This window comes from Fopius arisanus, unplaced genomic scaffold (genome assembly GCF_000806365.1).
Source record: "Fopius arisanus strain USDA-PBARC FA_bdor unplaced genomic scaffold, ASM80636v1 scaffold00001, whole genome shotgun sequence".
NCBI lineage: Eukaryota > Metazoa > Arthropoda > Insecta > Hymenoptera > Braconidae > Fopius > Fopius arisanus.
This window is the reverse complement of record NW_011887740.1, coordinates 2,141,993-2,161,550: the sequence shown is the minus strand read 5'-3', so window position 1 is coordinate 2,161,550 and position 19,558 is coordinate 2,141,993. Positions and strand designations below refer to the sequence as shown.

General features: G+C 38.5%; 1 protein-coding gene across 6 annotated transcripts in view; it reads left to right on the top strand.

The window, feature by feature from the left end:
- Window positions 1-19,558, top strand: part of scalloped (TEA domain transcription factor 1 homolog scalloped) — a 98,105-nt gene that overhangs the window by 6,699 nt on the left and 71,848 nt on the right. For 2 of the 6 annotated variants that reach the window (XM_011315729.1, XM_011315699.1), the window contains exon 2: window positions 18,837-18,928. The exons of the other annotated variants lie outside the window; for them this stretch is intronic. In XM_011315729.1, coding sequence (XP_011314031.1) covers window positions 18,904-18,928 — 25 coding nt within the window. In that variant the 5' untranslated portion in view covers window positions 18,837-18,903. The remainder of the gene's footprint in view (window positions 1-18,836; window positions 18,929-19,558) is intronic. 6 annotated transcript variants of the gene reach the window in all.

Here is a 19,558-nt window from a genome sequence, read left to right as displayed (position 1 = left end):
TCGTTCGATTGCTAAATAGCCTCGTCAGATTTCCTGGGTGGTGCGGTTACTATTAAAAACTATTTGTCAACTCTAAAAGTGATTGCGCAAGTTGGAGACCTCACTCGGGGTATAGATGACAAGACTGCAGGGATAAAAAGAAGATGCCGCGGTGGTGGAGTGATTGGTGGGAGATGTCTCAGAGAAAGACAGAGTGAGAGATAGAGGTATAGAATGATGAAAAAACGTGATGTGTACTTCGTAAAGTTGGCCTCGCGGTGTGGCCACTTGGTTTAAGATCATTATTATTAGAGTTCGGTCGTACGTAACGAAGGTCCCGTACCAATTGCTATTTTCGCATTGCAAGAATTGTTGACGTCATTTTGTAGATAACATCCAATGCACCATACGTGTCCAATGACTCGGGGAAGGATTTATTAAGGGCAAATCCGCTGATTGATTTCATATTTCTATCTTCTTAAACAAAAAAATTGCTGCGAGAAAGAAAGGGCTTCATGGATAGATCGGTTGGGTCTCTCTGGTCTTGTTATAAATGCTCAGTTATTGATATTTGAACCATGCGTATTGATGAGCCGGTGAACATCAATCATGGGATCATGCAATTATGGCCCTTGAAATGAATCATTCGTTAATAGTGAACGAAGATCGTTTAGAATTGATGAATGAATTTCCGAGTAAAGGGTTCCCCGGTACAAAGTGTTTTAGACTTGGTGCTGTTTGTTGTTCCATATGAACGGAACAATTTCGTGGTTCATTGTCATTGAGGATTTTGACGGAATGCGTGTGTTCCTCTCTGTCGCAGTGGGTTTCCTAATCAAGGTAGCTTGGCGATCATGGAAACGGGTTTTACAGTTACGAGGCGATGTTTACGACTAGAGTGAACCTCTGGGTAATGCTATACTCAGGGAGAGTATTTGTCGCCTTAGTCGCGTTATATTCCTTTGGCTATAGCACGTAAGAGGCTATAGCAATTGCAATGTCGGTGGGCTCTCCCTCAGGTTCTCCACCTCTTTCACCTCTATACCCCTGTGAACGGTCTTTGGGACGGCATTAACACGGGTAGCTGTCTCGCATAAATGGAAATTGCGTCCCGGTCATTTCTAGCTTCCCGCTCCTCTGACACTGACGCGTTCACCAAGCGTTTATGGTACCTACGTTTCCCTACGTCGTTTACGAACAATGGGCTATGGTCACATAACCCTGTAGAGTCATGTCCAATGCACCTTTAACATTTTCTCTATGGCTTCTCCGGGCATTCTCACTCCACTGCCATTATAGATTCAATGATTCTCAGGCGTTCTAATTCATTCCAAACAATTTGTGGTCGCGCTATTGTCGCTGGTAATGTCCAATGAAATTTCTATGTGCGTCAAATGTTGGGGTTGGATGTATATGGATTTTTTTTATCAAGTCAGCATTTTCCGCTGAAAAAACTTCTTTTTTTATCTTGAAATTGTATTTGCACTGGTAAAAATTTCTTGGAATTTTAGGCAAAGTCAGCGGAATTTTTAATTGTATGAGTTTAAATTCAAATTCAATTAAAAACGATTACCCAATTTTTCATTCATCGTAAAAAATCAATATCAAATTCAATTGTATTTTTAATCGATTGAAAACTCAGGGAAATTATTATTTGAATTTTCGACATTTTCACGTTTTTTCAGTCGTATAAACCAAAAAATGAGAATTAATATTTAATTATATTTTATAATTAAATATTATAAAAAAAAAAATTAGTCCTTAGATTAATCAGTCGGTACGCTTCAATAATTTTTCCAATTAATAGTTTTCAAGTTTCGTTCAAATACCGACAATAAATCGGCTAATTCAGGAATACTTAGCCATTCTTGAATTTTTTATTCGACGTGTTGAATTATTCCCATCTTCCGTTGCTAATGTGCAAATCTCACCGGGAATTTAAAAGAGTACGAACGCGTTGAATATTAGACGATCTTTCTGATGATTATTCATGGAGTATCATGAACTAAATGGTCTCGAATTGAACACAGGAAACATATACTTGTGTGTTTGAGATGGCCGCTCACGCGCACTCAGAACGCGTACGCTGTTTTTTTTTTTTCAATTCTCAACTTGTGGAACTTTCTAAGCGACTGCATAATAATCCTGAACGACTGCTGAGAGTGTACACCGATAATTTCCTGAGGGAATTTATCAGTCGTGTGCACGATTGGTTGTTGTATACGTTGGCATTGAGAAAACGTGTGAATTATTATTTTTCTTCGTCTTCTCGAACGCCCAAAACGATGCAGGTGTATTCCTTTTATCGTGCTAGTACCCTGAAAAAAAAATTTCTTTAACCGAGAATATTTCCTAACCACCAGAAAATATTCTTTGCAAAATATTTTTTTTTTCTCAAATTCTTTTTCTGTAATATTTACTTTGATGACATTCTTGTGGATTGAGAGGAAAGTTTAGGTGAGATATTGGGTGAATTCAGTTGGTGAAAGACACGTCTTAAGATGATAAAATGTGAGGAGTGGAGGGTATGGGGGATAATCAAGTGTCATATTCACGTGTTATTATTGCCGAGGTAGAGCAGATTAGATTAACGAAGCAGTCATTATCGTCTGTACTGTCCAGAGGGGTTTTCGCAGGCCAATGTGGTACCACAATTTACCTACTCCTGCACTCCTCCCACTAGGTACTCCCTGTTGAACTCTATCGTATTATAACTCTCTGTACCTCGTCTTTCCAACCCGTTGGACACGTTGGCTCACGCCACTATTTTGTCACAGTGCCGTACCTATTTCCACACCATTGCCACTTCGTTAGACATTTGAAATTCAAGCGTTTCTACGTGCCGTGTTATTTCACCCGGGTTTGGGGGAGCTGTTTGTTTTGCTCATACGTTTATTCTCAGTCCACGTGTTGGATTGGCCTATGAGTCATCGACTTTCAACCACTGACTTTATTTCGATCTATATTTTTATCCCTGCAATTGGACTGATTGTGTGAAATTTCTGGAAACATTGGATCAATTTTTAATTCCCCAAGTTTGACTTCAATTGCAATTGAAAATCTTCGTTGAACTTCTCGTTTAGACTGATTTCGTGAGAAAAGGGATTTTTCTTCGTTTTTCATGATAATTGATTTTCCAATGAATGTCGGAAATTAAAGAAAATCTCAAAATTCAATATCAGATACCCTTTAATATTCACATTAACTGCTTCGTCAATGGAGAATTTTACAGAAAATTCGTGTCACTTTATAATTGTTAAAAATTTTAAGTTTTTTTTTATTTGGAATTTAAAGTGTAATTTTGCAAGTTCACAGCGCAATTCAAACTCAATTAATTTTGAATAGGTTGAGAACTCAGTAGAGCGGTTTGAATTTTTAGAATTTTCAAGGGTTTTCTGAATCGCCAATAAAAAATTCCATATAAATTTAATGCAATTCATCCACATAGAATTTTTTTATTCAAAAATCACTTCGATTTCTATCCGATGAGAACTCTCTACAATATAATTACTAAAATCATAGCATTACTCCCGAAATGAAAAAAAATTATCCAATTGTTTTTCGTTGAATTGAATGGAATGAATGATGCGGTAGAAATATCAGTGATAGATGGCAATTGATTTTTGAAAAATAAAATTAATAAGGGCTGAAATAACGAAGTGGATAAAATTGGCCCCAATGAATTTGATCTCTCGGGACGTTGAATTAACTCTTGATTTGGCTCGCCTGGAGGCTAATCCCGTCTCTGGTCTCGGGACTTGAGCCGTTTTTCATCAGGAGTCGACTCTCTCGGTGGTGAGGAATAAGAAGACGAAAAGAGAAGCTATGAGTGAGAGGAGGATGGGAATAGTCCATTGGGTTTTGGTGGGGTTTGGTTGGGATGTTGGACGGAGGGCCGTCTAAGTATACCCGTGTTATTTCTGGCGGGAGCTGACGCACCGTTTCTTCTCTTCGTTTTCTCCTCTTGCTTCTTCTCTTTATCCTTGTGCCTCAATTTTGCGGCACCCCGACAATGCTCCTCTAATCCTCCACGATTGTCTGAGAAGACATTGAATGAGAGCCCGCACCCTGTGACTTTCCACGACCATTCAATTTTTACAAGTCGAGAAAATTCTTCCCATTCCATACTCCACTTGTTGGTATACCGTACATCCCTCTCGTTTAATCTCCCATTTCATAAAAATTTGTTATTTCACTAAATTCACTAAAAAATCTTTTCTCAAAAAACTTTACCCTTTCTCTGATGCATTTTGACTGTGAACTCTTCACTTCATATTTAACTTCAAGCTTCTGTGACTCGGGCTTATGCAACAAGCGAGAATGTGAAAAGTTTGACTTTCATGTTTGACTACAAATTTTTAATGAAATATCAAAGTAAAACTAATGATCAAAGGGTATTTGAATATATTTAACATCGAAACTGCCTTTCGAATCCGAATATTAATGACTGGATTAAAAATCCGAGAATTTGAAATGACGAATTTTCTATTGAACAACTTTGTCAACATTTATCAGACGCCAAAAAATACGGATTATTTATGAATACGGTATTTGATTTGGGGTGATCGAGTTCGAGCGTTTCACGTTTAAAAGTTCGGATTCGTTGAGGTAAACAATGAAAATGACGTATTGTCTATCCTTTACTTTGTGTACCCAAACTTGAGTCACTCATTCGTATACAAATAAGAGTTCATTTGAGTTTCTGTATTGACGGTGAGCACCTGTTACTTTACTCTCCACAACTAGTGCCCGCTCATGTGTATTATAACGCATGCGAGAACTTTCCTTGAACTAGCAATTACCCACGAATTAAATTCATTACACCCAAAGATGCTGAAACGTTCGTATCTGTTGACCCGATATTTATTATTCCGACGATATCACTGACATTTTTGCCATCTCGTAATTGGAATTTTAACTTGTAATCAATTCGTGATAGCCTGACCACAATTAGCTGTGTTATCGGACCGCGGTAAATTGAATAAATTTTTATCAGTAACACATATTGTGAGTGATGATGAGTCATTGTCATTTGAAAATAAATGATGAAGTTATTGGTTTCATTGCGTTGAGTAATCTCAAGTGCATCGTCACTTTTCTCTGGGTTTGGTGATCTCGAGGAAAAATTTGTGGATTATTCTGGGATTATTTAGTATCAGTTTCGATTTCAAACTGGATAATGTAATTAATAGAATTGAAAGTAAAAGGTTTCACGCAATTTTTCGTCAATTTTGTTGCTGCGTTTAAGAGGGAAGCATTCGGTGGGATGGAATAATGGAAATGTGAAAAGTGGAGGTTTTACGGGTGCAAGTGAGGAGTTGTAACCGGCAGCAGTGAGTTGTGCCTGGGGGGGAAGGAATGAGGTCTTTTGAGAGGAGACACTGGTATCATCGGGGAAGAGAGGGAAATTGTTCTCGGGGTTATGAATAATTCATCCTGGGAGGAACGAGCCGTTGGGTCCGCGTCTACCTCGCGTGATCCCCGAGTTCGACAATTCGTGAGTGAATATACGCCTTTAACATACATATGTGCGTAATACACGCACGTCAAACATTCACATTTTTTTTCTCGTACTTATGTACACATTGTAATAGCACGCGGGTGAATTTATCCGTGTAACTGCTGTCGATTTGCGCTCTTACGTTTTATCGTTTGCGGTGGTCGACCGGGGGAATTTTTTTCTACTAAAATTTTTTCACTGAGTTATTTATTTCGTATCTGAAGAATATTTTCAAGTCATTCAATATCACTTATCGCAGTTGATACTAAATCATGATCACGTGCGCTCAATGTTTTCATGGGAGATTTATTAGAGAGGCTTCCGAGGGGTTCCATCAAAATTGGATTAATAAGCGATCAGAGTAGACGAGAATTAAAAAAAAAAAACAATTGCAAATAGAAATTCGAATTTTTTAGAGAACAATATTCCGGAGCCCCAGGGGAATTGAACTCGAGACCTCCCAGTTACGCGCCCGGGTATCTTCTTGTAATTCATGTAATGCAGGAGGTGATATGGGTGTGATAAACCCATCAGGCTAAGTAACAAGTACAGATGGATGAGGAGGGGGATTGAGGCGTACGTTATAATTCCGACTAATATATGTAACACAAGTTGTGCGGTCATCCGAAAGATCGGGCTGTGGAGGATTGGGGGGGGGAAGGGGGGGGATAGGGGGGTAGGCACTTGTCGTTTTCTTAGCGGATGCACGTTGCATTTGCAACGGTAGGCGCGGTGGCAGACGCCTCGACCGGCCAGTTCGTTCACCCCGATTATATGAACGCCACCGAGCATCCATTCCAACATAAATCTTCCATCCAATGAAACAGTCAGGGGCTTATTAATGCCAATTAATAACTAATAATCCATCAGTTTGTACACTTTTTTTATTGCACCGTTCATTTGGGTTTATAATGGAAATTTTGCATTTTTCATACATTCTCTAGGGATTCCTTCGAGGATGTTCTACACCCTTTCAGAGAAAATTCTTTTTTTTTCAAATCATCTTTGTAAAAGTCTAACGTTTTTGCGTTTTGCCATCAGTCCCTTTGCAAACACAAAAATTCTATATTTGTCTTTTTCTCGTTGGTTAATTTGTTCCGGTCATTCTTGCACTTCAGATATTCGTCATAATTATGGCTTGAAGAGGCCCGATATTTTCGTACTTGATGGTCGGAAAGTTGAGAGTCATTAAATCAAAAAGTTATGCTGGTGAGCACAAGTAAATGTGAATAAATTCGTTGAATTTATAATGGTGTGTTTTGATAAGTGAATAAATAGGGGATAAAATGGAGATGTTAATTGGTAGTTATGGTTGGAAATGCATGGGCGATGTAATTCCCTGTGAATCTCGGAGATAGCGTTCATCATTCCATCTCTTTGTCGAGGTGATGCACCAGTCTGGCTCACGGCCAGGGTGACTTGGCCAATTAGGTTTCATCACTGGGTCGAAGCCGCTTCCCCACAACTGCCAATATTTGCAATTGTCCCTCCACTCATCTACCTCCATTGTTCCTCTCACTCTGACACAAACAACGACGAGAGTGTCGATTCCAACTGCGGTCGAATTGCTGATCGCTTCACCGTTACACTGGTCGCTTCGACATCCGGTTGCATCCAACCAAAACCCATGTGCAGACCTGTTTATGTCTGTATTCTCATGACGTCAAAATACCACGCAATGTGAACATATCTCAACACACCGCTATTTCAAATACTTTCCATTACTCCGCACTATTTTCACAAACAATCTGCCAATTACGACTAATCTAGGTTGAAATAATTTATTCATAGTACAATTAAAAAGTGAAAAAAAAAAAAAATAGGAAACTCATTCCACTTTTCATGATTTCAAAATGATGTTTCACACATTACCATTTTTTTTTCTTCTCTCAAACTCAATGTAATCCCTTGAAAAATAGCTTCTAATTACACACCAGTGTTTTGCACTCAATTATAAATGGGGTAAAAAAGAGTGGCAATTTATTTTTCACTTTTTCTTTCGAAAAATTTTCTCAAGTATTTTATTTCGCAATGTGTCCACGTTTTATCGTTGGAAGGAAGTGCGAAAGTCCGGGGCGTTATTATGCGAAGGTAGTACAAGGTGAATAAAGAAAGATTGGGTGGGGAGGTGAGGAGAGCTGTGGGAGTTTCAGAGAGACTCGGGTGGGCTGAGGGGGCTGGAGGGGGATGAGGGGGCAAGTGGATATGAACGTGAAGGTTTTTAAAGAAAGAAGTACCTACCGTGGGCCACTGGGCACCATCCCAGGCATTCGATTTGGTATTTTTCTTTGTGTATCGCAAATAGTTGGAATTGTTCTGCGAGCTTGGGGCATTGATATATCGTTCCGCGGGTCCTTTGAGCTGGCTCCGAATTATCGTTTGCCCAGGCACACGGAACCCCTTTGTACTGGTCAATTTACCGAAGGGGGAGAACTGGGCTTGCCACCCCAATTCCCCCCCAATTCTCCTCCTCTCTCCCTCCTCTCCCTCACATCAACCTCTTTCACCTGTGTGTGCATGGTGACTGAGCAGGGGGTTTGTTTCTTTTTTTTTCTCCCCTCGCCCTCAACTTTATTTTATTTTTATTTTTATTCTCTCCCCCTTCCGATCGACACACAAACTCCTTGCGTCCTTATTCGGCGCTCTTTTGAGTATCTCAGTGCTTCACAAGACATTTTAAAATATCACAGGTGCTTATGAGGGAGTACAAGTATTTCGAATGAATTGCACGCTGTGAAAATAGATTGATTTAATTTTTTTCACAATATTTTTTGTCCTTCAATCGATGTGTAATAGTAATAGTAACGGTGAATCTTTGAGTCAACGACACAAACCGTGGGAACAGAGAGACTGGAGTGGGTGGGAAGGGGGAGGTTATCGTCTCCAAAACCTTTTGTCGTTTATCTTCTCTTTTTCTCGGGAGGCAATTGCCTCTGCAATTTTTCTACCCCCTCCTCCCTCCACGGGACTTGAACTTCATACAAAAATAACGAGAATAAATTTGAGGATGTATAAAGATACAAATTCGATGGAAATCTCTCCAGAGGCGGTGAGAGCTCTTCTTTCATTGAGGAATTAAAGCCTCCGGATGCCTCATTTATTCTCCCTTTTTTTTATCGTTTTCTTATCTCTCAACCTCACCACTTGACTTCATTGCGTTCTCCATCGTTATCGATCGATTCCGACAATGCGATGGGCCTTCGTTTGTCGTAAATAAGTAGATACCGATGAGCTCCTGCAATTATCGGCCTCGGGAGTATTTTCTTCTCATTCCATTTTGGGTATAAAAGCCGAGAGGCAAGTTAAGTTCTCCCTTGAGATTTTTCCCTTTCTCGGGATTATTCTTTTGAGGTGGAGGGAAACTATTGAGCTGTTGGAAGTTCATTTCACTATTATTGAATATTTCAATTTAAGAAATTGAAGATAATTTTGATTATTTCACTACAAGTATAGAATGTAGGAGATTTTTTTTCGAAGCAGATGTGTCAGCTCGATTTTTAAAATATGATAATTTTTATTTGATTTTTATTAGAACATGGGAATAAATTAAAAATAATATTGGCTTCGAATAGGAATAATTTCTCGGTGGATTAATTCTCCATCATTTCCTTGACTTGACTTTTTATTCATTCTGTTGGTTGGTGGTCGCTATACTTCTCTCAACAGGATCGAGTAGAATTTCACGTGTATAGCCGTCTCGTTACTTTTCTCCTGCGGCTTTTGGCTTATAAACCAGCTTCCTTTGGACTTCTCTTCCCCGGCCACTTGGCCTCCGAGGCAAACAGTTTGCCGAGATACTTATAATACCAGTTTTCAAGTAAAATATAACGGCACATTTCTCGCAAACTGAAAAGGAAAATTGTTTCTTTGACTTACTGACGGGCTTTTCATACCGTCTGACGTAATTCCTGGATTACCGGGCGGTGATTAATTTAATGCGAATTCAACAAAGGCGCGATAAGTGTGAAATAATATTTTAATGGAATTCTCATGATGTGAAAAAAAAGATAATAGGACTCTTGCTCGCTGGTGGTACAATCCATTTTTCTCTCCCCTTATCGGTTGTTGTGCTTTTTTTTTTTTTAATTGAATGAGTAAAGGAAATGTAATGCACACATGTTCCATTGTATTATTTGAACGATAATAGCCTCACGAGCGTGTAATCGTGTTTATTCTACCGTTTGAGCATCACCAACGAGCGTTCGAATCACTGCCCCTCACAACTAGTTGATGGAATAATGACCGGTCGCGCGTGTCACTCGGACATTACACGTTCCCTCGCAACTGAACGGCGACATTGTAATGTCCCTATCACTATTAAAGTCATCTACCATCACTTTTTCTAGTTGCATCAAGAGATGAGCATACACTGGTAGACAATTCCGCCTTGGAATTTCAAGTACAGAAAAAATTCAGAGTCATAACTGCTAATTTACATAAAATTAATCTGCAATTTTTTGCTGCAAAATCATTACGCTTTAAATCGTCAAGGGACTTGTTACGTGCTACTTGATTTGTATCATATTTCAATTATAGAAAAATAGTTCAGAATCGAAGCGAAATGGCGAAATTTTTATCAGGGCTTGTTTGTGGAAGGGAATTTGTGCTCCAAAGGTCTTTTAAAAAATGTTTGCGGGGATTGTCTGTTCCTAGATTGATTTTTCCAATTTAACTGTTTGGTAATGAATAGGAGTTTTCCGGACTTTATGACGGCGTAAATTACCGAAAATTGCGAAAGTTCGGGGTCTGCCAATTAGGGAACCGTGACGTAATTTTGATTAAAATTTTTCTCTCCGCGGATGTAATATCAAATTGAATTAAACCACATAACATTGAGAATTTAGCAGCAGTGGTTACTGGCAATTGAAGATATTTCTGACGGTACAAGAGGGAATAGGTAAACTCGAGGGGGCAATTTTTGCGATTAAACGGTACTGATATTTTTGCTCATCCTCAGGTGTTGCATAAACACCAGTACACCTGGTTGACGTCAGTGGAAACGGTATACTGCAGCGAACGATGCATTCCATAACATTGAATCGTAGTCACGTATCAATGACAACATTTAATGTTGTTGATACAATTCAACTTCCTCTATGAGGAACACTAGCTCAAAATCGCAAGTCTTCTCACTTTCGCAATTCATTTTGAATATTCCGGGAACAGTAATGAACTTTTATATCTTTTTACATCAATTAATAATTTCAGTTCATGCGAAATATGATGATTGAATAATCGAGTGATTATTCAATACTTTGAAATTGACCATGTACTTGTACATTTTCGGTTGTTTTCAATGCCTCCATGACGACCTCAATCCCTTGGATGCGGGATATTTTCCGGTTGTCCACACCTAGAGAATATAATTCCGCAGGCTTAATAGCAGTTTCATTTCTCAGAAATCATTGAAATAAAACTGAAAAAAGTGCAGAAGTCGAAACGCTAAATTACAATCAGACTGTTATAAAATCTAACACGCGAGATCCATAATCAGCTGTGTGCAGTGTGTGTCGTTCATTCCCTCTTTCATTTCCATGACGTGTTATTCCGAGGTCAAGTGAATTTCCATGAAATCCCAAATTTCTGAGTCATTGGGAGACGCTATTAGTGTTAATGGGTGTGCAGCACAGGTGGATCTCATTTTCAATTTTTTACTATCAACTGAAGCTGTTGGGCTACTGGTGGACCTTCAGACACTCACCGGTGGCATAATATGCGGATTTGATAGTGTCCTTCGAGTCTTACCGGTTCCCCTGGACCCGTTATTCAACTCCGGTTTTATTTTCAATTGGTGTTAGATTCTGTTGCACACGTGTGTGAAAAACCCCCACCTGATAAGCCAACCACTGGCTTGAATTAATTTATTCAGCGATTACGGAGTCGTGAAAAGTGGAGTTAATGGGATTCAATTCCCTTTTTTTTATGCTCCAGATTCACTGCAGGTCACTTGTACAAACAGTTTCTTTTCTCCTGGGATGTTTGAATGTTTCACGTGTGATATTTATGGAGGGGAAATGGCGGTTCCGGTACATTTGCTTTGGAGTTAATGAAATCGCCACTCGGATCTCGGGAAAATCGACTAATAGTTTAGACGGTAATGAGGGAATTCGAGGAAATATAGGTTTTAACGATGCGTTTTTGCCAATGAGTTATTTGACGTAATTCAAGTTAGGCGTTACCTAATACAGAAGGGTAACTACTTCAGAATTGTGCTGTTCTGTTGGGTTCAGGAGTTTTTAGAAATTTTGAGCATTTCCGGGGCGAATTTTGAAATTTTTCGAAAGTTCTCGGGTTTCCGCTGCGTAAAATTAGATAATTTTCTTGTACTTTCGTGGAAACCTGGAACACCATGAGTTCTTTCCTATGGAATATCATTCAAGGTTGTTTTTATCAACGGTAAAAATGATTTATTTTCTTTTTTTCCAATTATTCTAATTATTTTTTTAATAACCATTCCAATACAAATTATGGAATTTCGTAACTGACAGGAAAAATTAAGACAATCATGGAAAATTTTAATGATGATTTCATTTTACAAGTCGAATTGATTAAAAAAAATGGAATTAAAAAAGAAGATAATTGGACTTTTACCGGTGATAAGAAAAATGTTCTATCGAACTGATTGGAATGTCTCATAAATATGACTCGATGGCATTTTATCGTTAACTGGGACGTTTTGCGCACATGCAGTGGGTAAAGTTGTGGCAGCACGAAAATGCAGAACTGTCATCACCTGTACGTGCTAACGATAGTACGATATAAACACAGTATGACTCAGATGAATTTTAGTGTATTATAAGCGTATTTGACGTTTTACTTCGCGGAATTGAAAATTGGTAGTTTCGAGAACAGCGCATTGGGTTATCGTTGATTCGGGGCCGTTGGCGCCTTTGGAGAAGCTCTACGATCTTGAAGTAGAGTTCAAGCACAGCTAGACTCAACAGACGGTTGGGTAATGCTTTTAGAAACTCGACGATTGTAATAATGCCCGTGGGCAGAAGTCATAAACAGCTGTATACCGTTTTGTCCTTAGTTCTGTTACTTGCATTAAGTGCACTTGTTAATGCTCGTGCACTTGGAAATTCTACGACGGTTCTATTTGCTTTTTGCTCGATTCTACTGGGAATGTGTTATCGGTGCAAATTTCCGGGCTGTTAATTTCGGCATATTCACATTTTCAGGGATTTTGTATTTTCGGAAATGACCAATAATTTTGACGAGCTTGGGTAGGAAACACAGTCTCCCGAAATTTAAGATTGACTTAATTTTCAATAATTTGTTAATAAATCCGGACATTTCGGTTACAACATTTTGTTCGCGCAAATCCTGTAGAAATCATGGGGTCAATGATTGCATTTTTTGAATATTCCGAGAAATCTTGTTAATTTCTGGGCTAAAATATTTTTAATTGGTTAATTCCCTTCTTTACAAATGATTCAATCTGCAATTTTCTTGCAACCCCTACCATAATTCGTGGAAAGGAGGATAATTACTGGCGTTACATCTCGCTCACGCGAGAAATCATTCAAATTTTCATGAATAGAAAAAGAGTCGGTGGTTTGGTTAATGGAAGAAACGATTTCCATAATCGTCGACCTTTTTTCACTCCCTGGAACAAAACCCGGGACTGTGTTCTCTGCATCTTTGAATCCTCCTCGGCAGGGGTTCTCAATGCTAATGGCTAAAGATTCAGAGGTTCGATGAGATTTTTATCTCCTTTTATTTTCTCTTTTTTTTTTTTTCGTTTTCAACGGTTTGAGGCACTTCATCGCGGGTTTCGCTGAGTTTGTTCGTTAGGAGATGGGGAACACCCACCACTTAAAGATCCGCTTAATTGGCGTCTCTTGCTTTACGTATTGGAGAGAGAGGTAGCAATAAATGTCCGATCTTCACGGATTCATAAAGTGGATTTAATGTCCCATGAAAAATACTCTTTGATCAGTCGGATTTTCAAACCGTTGAATGAATCCATCGAATTCTATATAGAGAAAGAACTCTTTATCACGCGGCGAGGAAATTCACATGATGTTTATCTCAAATTTAATTGCGAGTTTGTTTGCATTGAATTAGTTGGTGGGAGCAGGGGAGGGTAGCAGTGATTTTTATTTTCAATTTGTGGGTCATCGAGGGCAAGTGGAGGAGAGAGGAGAAAAGTTTTTTAAGTTGGAGGTAAGGGCTGATGGATGATCCACGACAACCAAATTCTCATCCCCTGCTATCGGGCACAATCGAGAAACTCGGGGAATTAATCACTCTGGCCTTCTCTTGTCTGTTTGGGATGATTGAGTTGCGAGCATTGATAGGTCCGTGGAGATTTTTCGATAGATATCGACCTGACGGTTCACTCTGACATGCACCATCACTTGTTGGGCCTCCAATTTGTTTCGGGTTATTCTGTGTAACAGCTTCACTGGCTATTCGGTCAATCATTGACGGTTAATATTGAAATTTCAGGAATTGTTTAGTTGCTGTGCTAAATAGTGAGATTATGTTGTCGAAACGTTTGAAATTCTCAAATCAATGTCATAAACATGAATATTCCATGCCTTGAAAAATATATTGGGAAAAATTATTAGAAACATCAACTTTTGAAGATCGTTTTTCGTACATTAAAAAGTTCTATCCACACGTGTCGTAAATTTCTATTTTTAGTTTTAACTTGACCGCACTCATGAATATCAAAACTCATAAACGGTATTTAATGCATTTTCAAAGTCGTATTTTCGTTGTGAAAAACTTTATCTCTGGTATTCTTCCCCAAATGAATTTGCAATGTGCAATTTTTTTTTTCATTTCATCTAAACTTCTTACTCGAAATGAACCGTAGGAGCAGTTATCACAGAAGCGCCAACGACCGCCGGGAAAGTCATTTTCCCTAACGACGAAGAAATTTTCTTGTGGCCCGTTGGGTTTTCTCCCAGCGCCAACCGTTGGTAAATGTCTGGTGATTAGATTTCGGAAGTGCCGTTACCGTTAACCCCGAGATTACTGTTTCGCTTTCGTGGAAAATGAATATACTCCTCAGTGTCCCCTCATCATCCACCTTTCTCTATCTCTCTCTTTCTCTAGTTTTTACCTCCGAGGGGACACTTGCGCAATTAGTGGTGTTGTTGCCTTTGTTTCGTGAAACAAAAATTACTTCTTGTCGCTTCTTTTTATTTCCCTCACTTTAAAAGACATTAGGGAGGGACAATAAGCTTCACAATTTCCAATCTTTTTCACGGTTAATTATCGGCAATGCCCTCGAAGGATAAATCTATTTCCAATCTTACAAACCATCAACTTTTATGAGCTCCGTACTTTCGGTGATTATTCGTGGTCCTCCTTGATTGTCATTTTCACTTCACAATATGCAAGTAAAAAAGGTAATGCGACATGAAGGTTAGAAAAGTTAGAAAAAGCATTGGCATATTTAAGAAAACCAGTTTCTCGATTGAACACCACTTTTTCAACGTCAAGTAATTTTTTCCCCTTCACAATTGGAATAACGCGATTACAATTTTCTTTGTCAATCCTCTTTACGTAATTAATCCATAAAAAAATCCGGGTGCCCGTGACGGTCGCGTTGAGTGTGAAAATAAAATTGTCCAATTTTCCCCCAGTCGTGCATTAAATCCTTGGTGAAAGAGCCTCAAAATAATTCAGTGCGCCCCCCCTCCCCTCCCCCCAAAATTAGATGGCGCCTGAAAAAAGTCGGGAACCTGGTGGGAACGAGTGCTCAGGGGGGAGACAGGAGTGAACAATACAAGCAAAAAGGTTTATGGTTGTTTGGGGTACTCTATCTTTAGGTGCAACATATCATGGGGCTTTTCTCCTCTGGCTTCTCTTTCATGCTCTTGGACCCGAGGCCACCGCACTGAGTTATTTTACGGTTAAAATAGTCTAGTGTTTTCTCCTCCCTGTCTTCTCTCTCAGTATCGCATCGCCAAAGGCAAAACCCAGTGCACTTGCATCGATATCAGACAACCCAAAGGAACCCCTGTACCCCCGGGCCAGAATAAAGAGCGGAAGGAAGAGCGCGCTTTTTCAAATGTACAAGCAAAGCTGCTTCCTCCAATCCTCTTTCGATTGGCTTACAGGGACTCCCCCTCTGGCTCTATCAACATACTCTGTCTTTTCCTCAACCTTGAGAACTATCGGAGTTAATAAAGTAAAGCCGATTGGACATGAAATGTACATGTCTTTTTATGTCCAGATGATATTCAGCCATCAGTCGAATTTGTCACATTCTTGGTGATTACCCTTTTATCGCCAAAATTGTTGACTCCTTCTGAAATAATTGAACTATTGTTTTCGTACTCGACAAAATTTTTGATAAAATTAATAGTTTTTTGGATTAGTCCCTATTTAACACAAGTGCTATGTCCATTAAATCTATTGGGATTATTTGAGATTTAGTTATCTTAAATTTTTGACAACCGTTTGATTTTTATCGGATTTCAATTCATTTTTTTCATTTTTTATTGGTGATCAAGGAGAAAAATGAAAATGATTTTCCACTCCTTTGGGTCGTTTATCCGCCAAGTTTATGTTGCACTCGGTGCTGCTAAAAGCCTCGGCGATTATTTATTAAAAGTATTTCCTCCATCTGTGCATTTTTTTTTTGTTTTTTTTTTATTTATGTACTTGGTCGTAACACACACATGTTCCGCAACAAGTGGCTTACGCAAGAGATTATTATTGTTGGACAGTCTATTTATATTGTTTTTGAGACAGTGGAATTTCGCCTTTAAAATAAATTTCGTGTACATGAAATTTTATCATTTTTTCCATTGTCGTGGATTTGTATGCTTCTACATATTTTTGATTGACATTTATAAAATTCCGAATTTTAAAAACAGGAAAATTCGGGTGAATATTTTGAAATTTTTATTTTTAGAAATTTCAGGGTAATTTTGCACTGAATATTCATGTTTCATCGAATAATCCGGGATTTCAATCGTTGAATACAAGTTGACAATGAATAACAAAAGGATTTTTCATTTCTTTTCGAAGTCCAGATTGTCCTTGAATCTTCATAAAAATGCAGAGATTCCTATATCATTTCCCCCTCTCAATTGATTTCAGCATAATTTAAGTCAACAGTATCTCTTTACTGTACTCTTATCAATTCTTCATCAATTATCCTATTCAGGAATGAAACTTTTGACTTTACGAGAATTTTCGCCTATCGTTTTAATAGTTTCCGTGTTGGATACTAAAGCCGAAGAATACATTTTTCCATAAATCAACATCCTACAATAAAATTTGAAATATTAACATGAAAATTGATAAAATGAAACACGTGTATCTTGAGTTACAATCTTGGATGAGTATTGTACCCTGAAGCTATAGTGCCTGTGTCCTTATGTCATTTGACAGGCGTTTGTATGCCCCAACCGTATTTTTACGCATTACGTATTCTCACGATGTAAACAGCACCGAGTTGAAACGAACGCCAGCTGTATAGTTTTGTAAATACACGAGTGCCGCGTACACTTGTATTTGTACTGGGAATCATATCGTCAGGTGTAAGTGGACAAAGTGGTATATACCTCGGGTGTAAAGAGGAAGGAGGAAGTGGAATCTTCGGAGATTTACAGTAACACGTGTATATGAATGAGTTGGAATATGAAGGTGGGATTTTTTGGCAACATTTCGAATGTCGCTGAATTAATTTGGCGGTTATGCAAACTCAATTATCTTCGAGCAATTCGACTAATCCAAACTAGTCATCTGAATGGTAGCAAATTCTTCATGGCAAACTAGCTCCGACTTTTCCGTTCTCTATCGTTCTCTAATTCTACCGATTATTTAATGTCGTTACATCATTTTTATACAGTGCAATAGTTTTTTTTTGAATTTGAGTGGAATGCCTCGTGTCGATTTGGAATAAAAAATTGACATAATCAAAGGCCGTGCTTCAAAGGATGTATTTATCCAGACGAGAAATCAAAATACCATTTTATCTGTCACTTGGAGTATAACAGAGCGTAATGATAGCACAGTGCATCACAGGTTAATTCACGGTAATTTTTCTATATGTCGGGCTATGATAAACCATGAGCTGATGATTACCCTACCAATAAGTTGTATTCACACAGTTATGGAATCGCCTACGCGATTGAGGGACATCCCACGCAAATTCAAATCGCATATACTGAATCGCAAGTACCAAAACGCAATTTGCGATAATCAAGCCACAACGTAAATCCGTGTTTTGTCTATGGCTATATGGGATAAATGCGTGTATATACAACATCCGGTACAGCCAATTACCTTGGGCTTATGGCGCCCAGGGATCATCAGTGGTAAAATGTACGTTATCGGTTGACTGGATCGGGGTTAGAGTCAAAGCCCAGACATGGACGTCTTTGTGGTTGGACATTTCCTGGATGATGTTATGAGCAAATCACCGGTTAACAAAATCACTCCATCGGATGCACATTTTAGCGTGATTTCGGGGGATTAACCATTGAATTTCCGTGACGATTTGATTGTTTAAGGAGCGATGAGGCGGTATTCATTGGGAATTACACTGTATGCAGTTTTTGAAAAAATAATTCAAGTGAATTGAATTTCAATTGGTCCATCGATGGACCACTCAATCAATTATGAAAAAATCAATTATGATGGGTATTATTTTCATGTCACGAGTTGACAGAACAGATTTTTTTAGTGCTGTGGGATTGGAAAATTATTGTTGCCGTTTATTTTTGAGCATTCGAGTCGATAGTGCCGTTGGCCTCGAAAAGCTGTTACAGTTTCGTTCACTTGTAGAGTTGTATCTCGACAACTCTCAAGAACAAAAACCAAGGAAGACAGATAACGACGACGACGTGTGATTATTTTCGATTTTATTGTGGCGGAACGACGAGAGACTCTCTCGTCTTTTGGATGCTCGCCAATGCTCTCTGCGTAGGCGTTGGGCAAAATAATAATGAAATGGCCTGCTAACTTCCCGAGATACTCAATCATGAAAATTAAAATGGGCTTCGCTTAAAATACAGTTATCTTTCAATAAACGTTGCTGAACATTCATCAACAAACACGATCGATCAATAAATACACGTTTCGTATGATAACTTCATTGAAGTCTGCAAATAAAGGAATACAAAGGAAATTTATAAGCTATTGTTCGAACAGAACTTCAATTAGTCCAATGACGAGATAAATAGTCAAGTGGTTAGGCAATCGATTATTTTAATTTAATCGCACAAGTCACTTTTTTTCACATTTCTCCCCCACAAATTTGAAATCAGCTCATCTGAGCTGTGAATTTTTTTTTATTTTCGAATTTTCGATTTTTCGAATTTATTAAAAATTCCTTTTTTTTAATTCGACAGATGTTTTAATTTCGATGTTTTTTCTGTTTCAGGTAAGTCACAGTGCCGACTCGACCAATAGGTCATCCATCCAAATAAATTAATAAAGAAGCTACTTCCATGCATTCCATGATAATCGCACCAGGTTAGATATACCGCATGAACGTAATTAGTAATTACCACTTGTATAAATGGTCGTGTCCGTAACTGAAGTCGCCGCGCTAGTTGTTGGTCCCATACGTCTCTGATCGATGACATACGGTAGAATGAAAAATAATTCGACAAAAAGTCAGGGGTTGGGACAGAGGGACGGGGATAATAGGGAGTAGTCGAACAAGACAGGTAGACCTGTAGCTCCAACATGCTCCAATCCCGGTGATTGCCTCCGGGCTTCAATTCATGTAATACGTATCTGAGCATACGCACATGACCAATATAACATCCTTCTGAGAAACTACCGTGTACCTCTCGCTATAACGATAACTATAATCGGGATTATTATCGAAGCCCTCGGGAGCATTATTTCTCGCTGCTTCCGGTCAAGTGATGAGTACTGAAGTATTTTTGCCGGTTTTTTTTTTAGATTTTTACATCTCGGTTCTAATTTCGGGGAGAAACACTCTAAATAATTATAAAGCAATTATTGAATACAGGGAATCATTAAATATTCTCGTGAAACTTTAAGGTTCCATGGAATTGTCAAGAATCAATAGAAGTTAGAAGAATCAAATAGAATTTTTAGTGAAATTTCAATTTATAGGTATTTTTTCCGTAA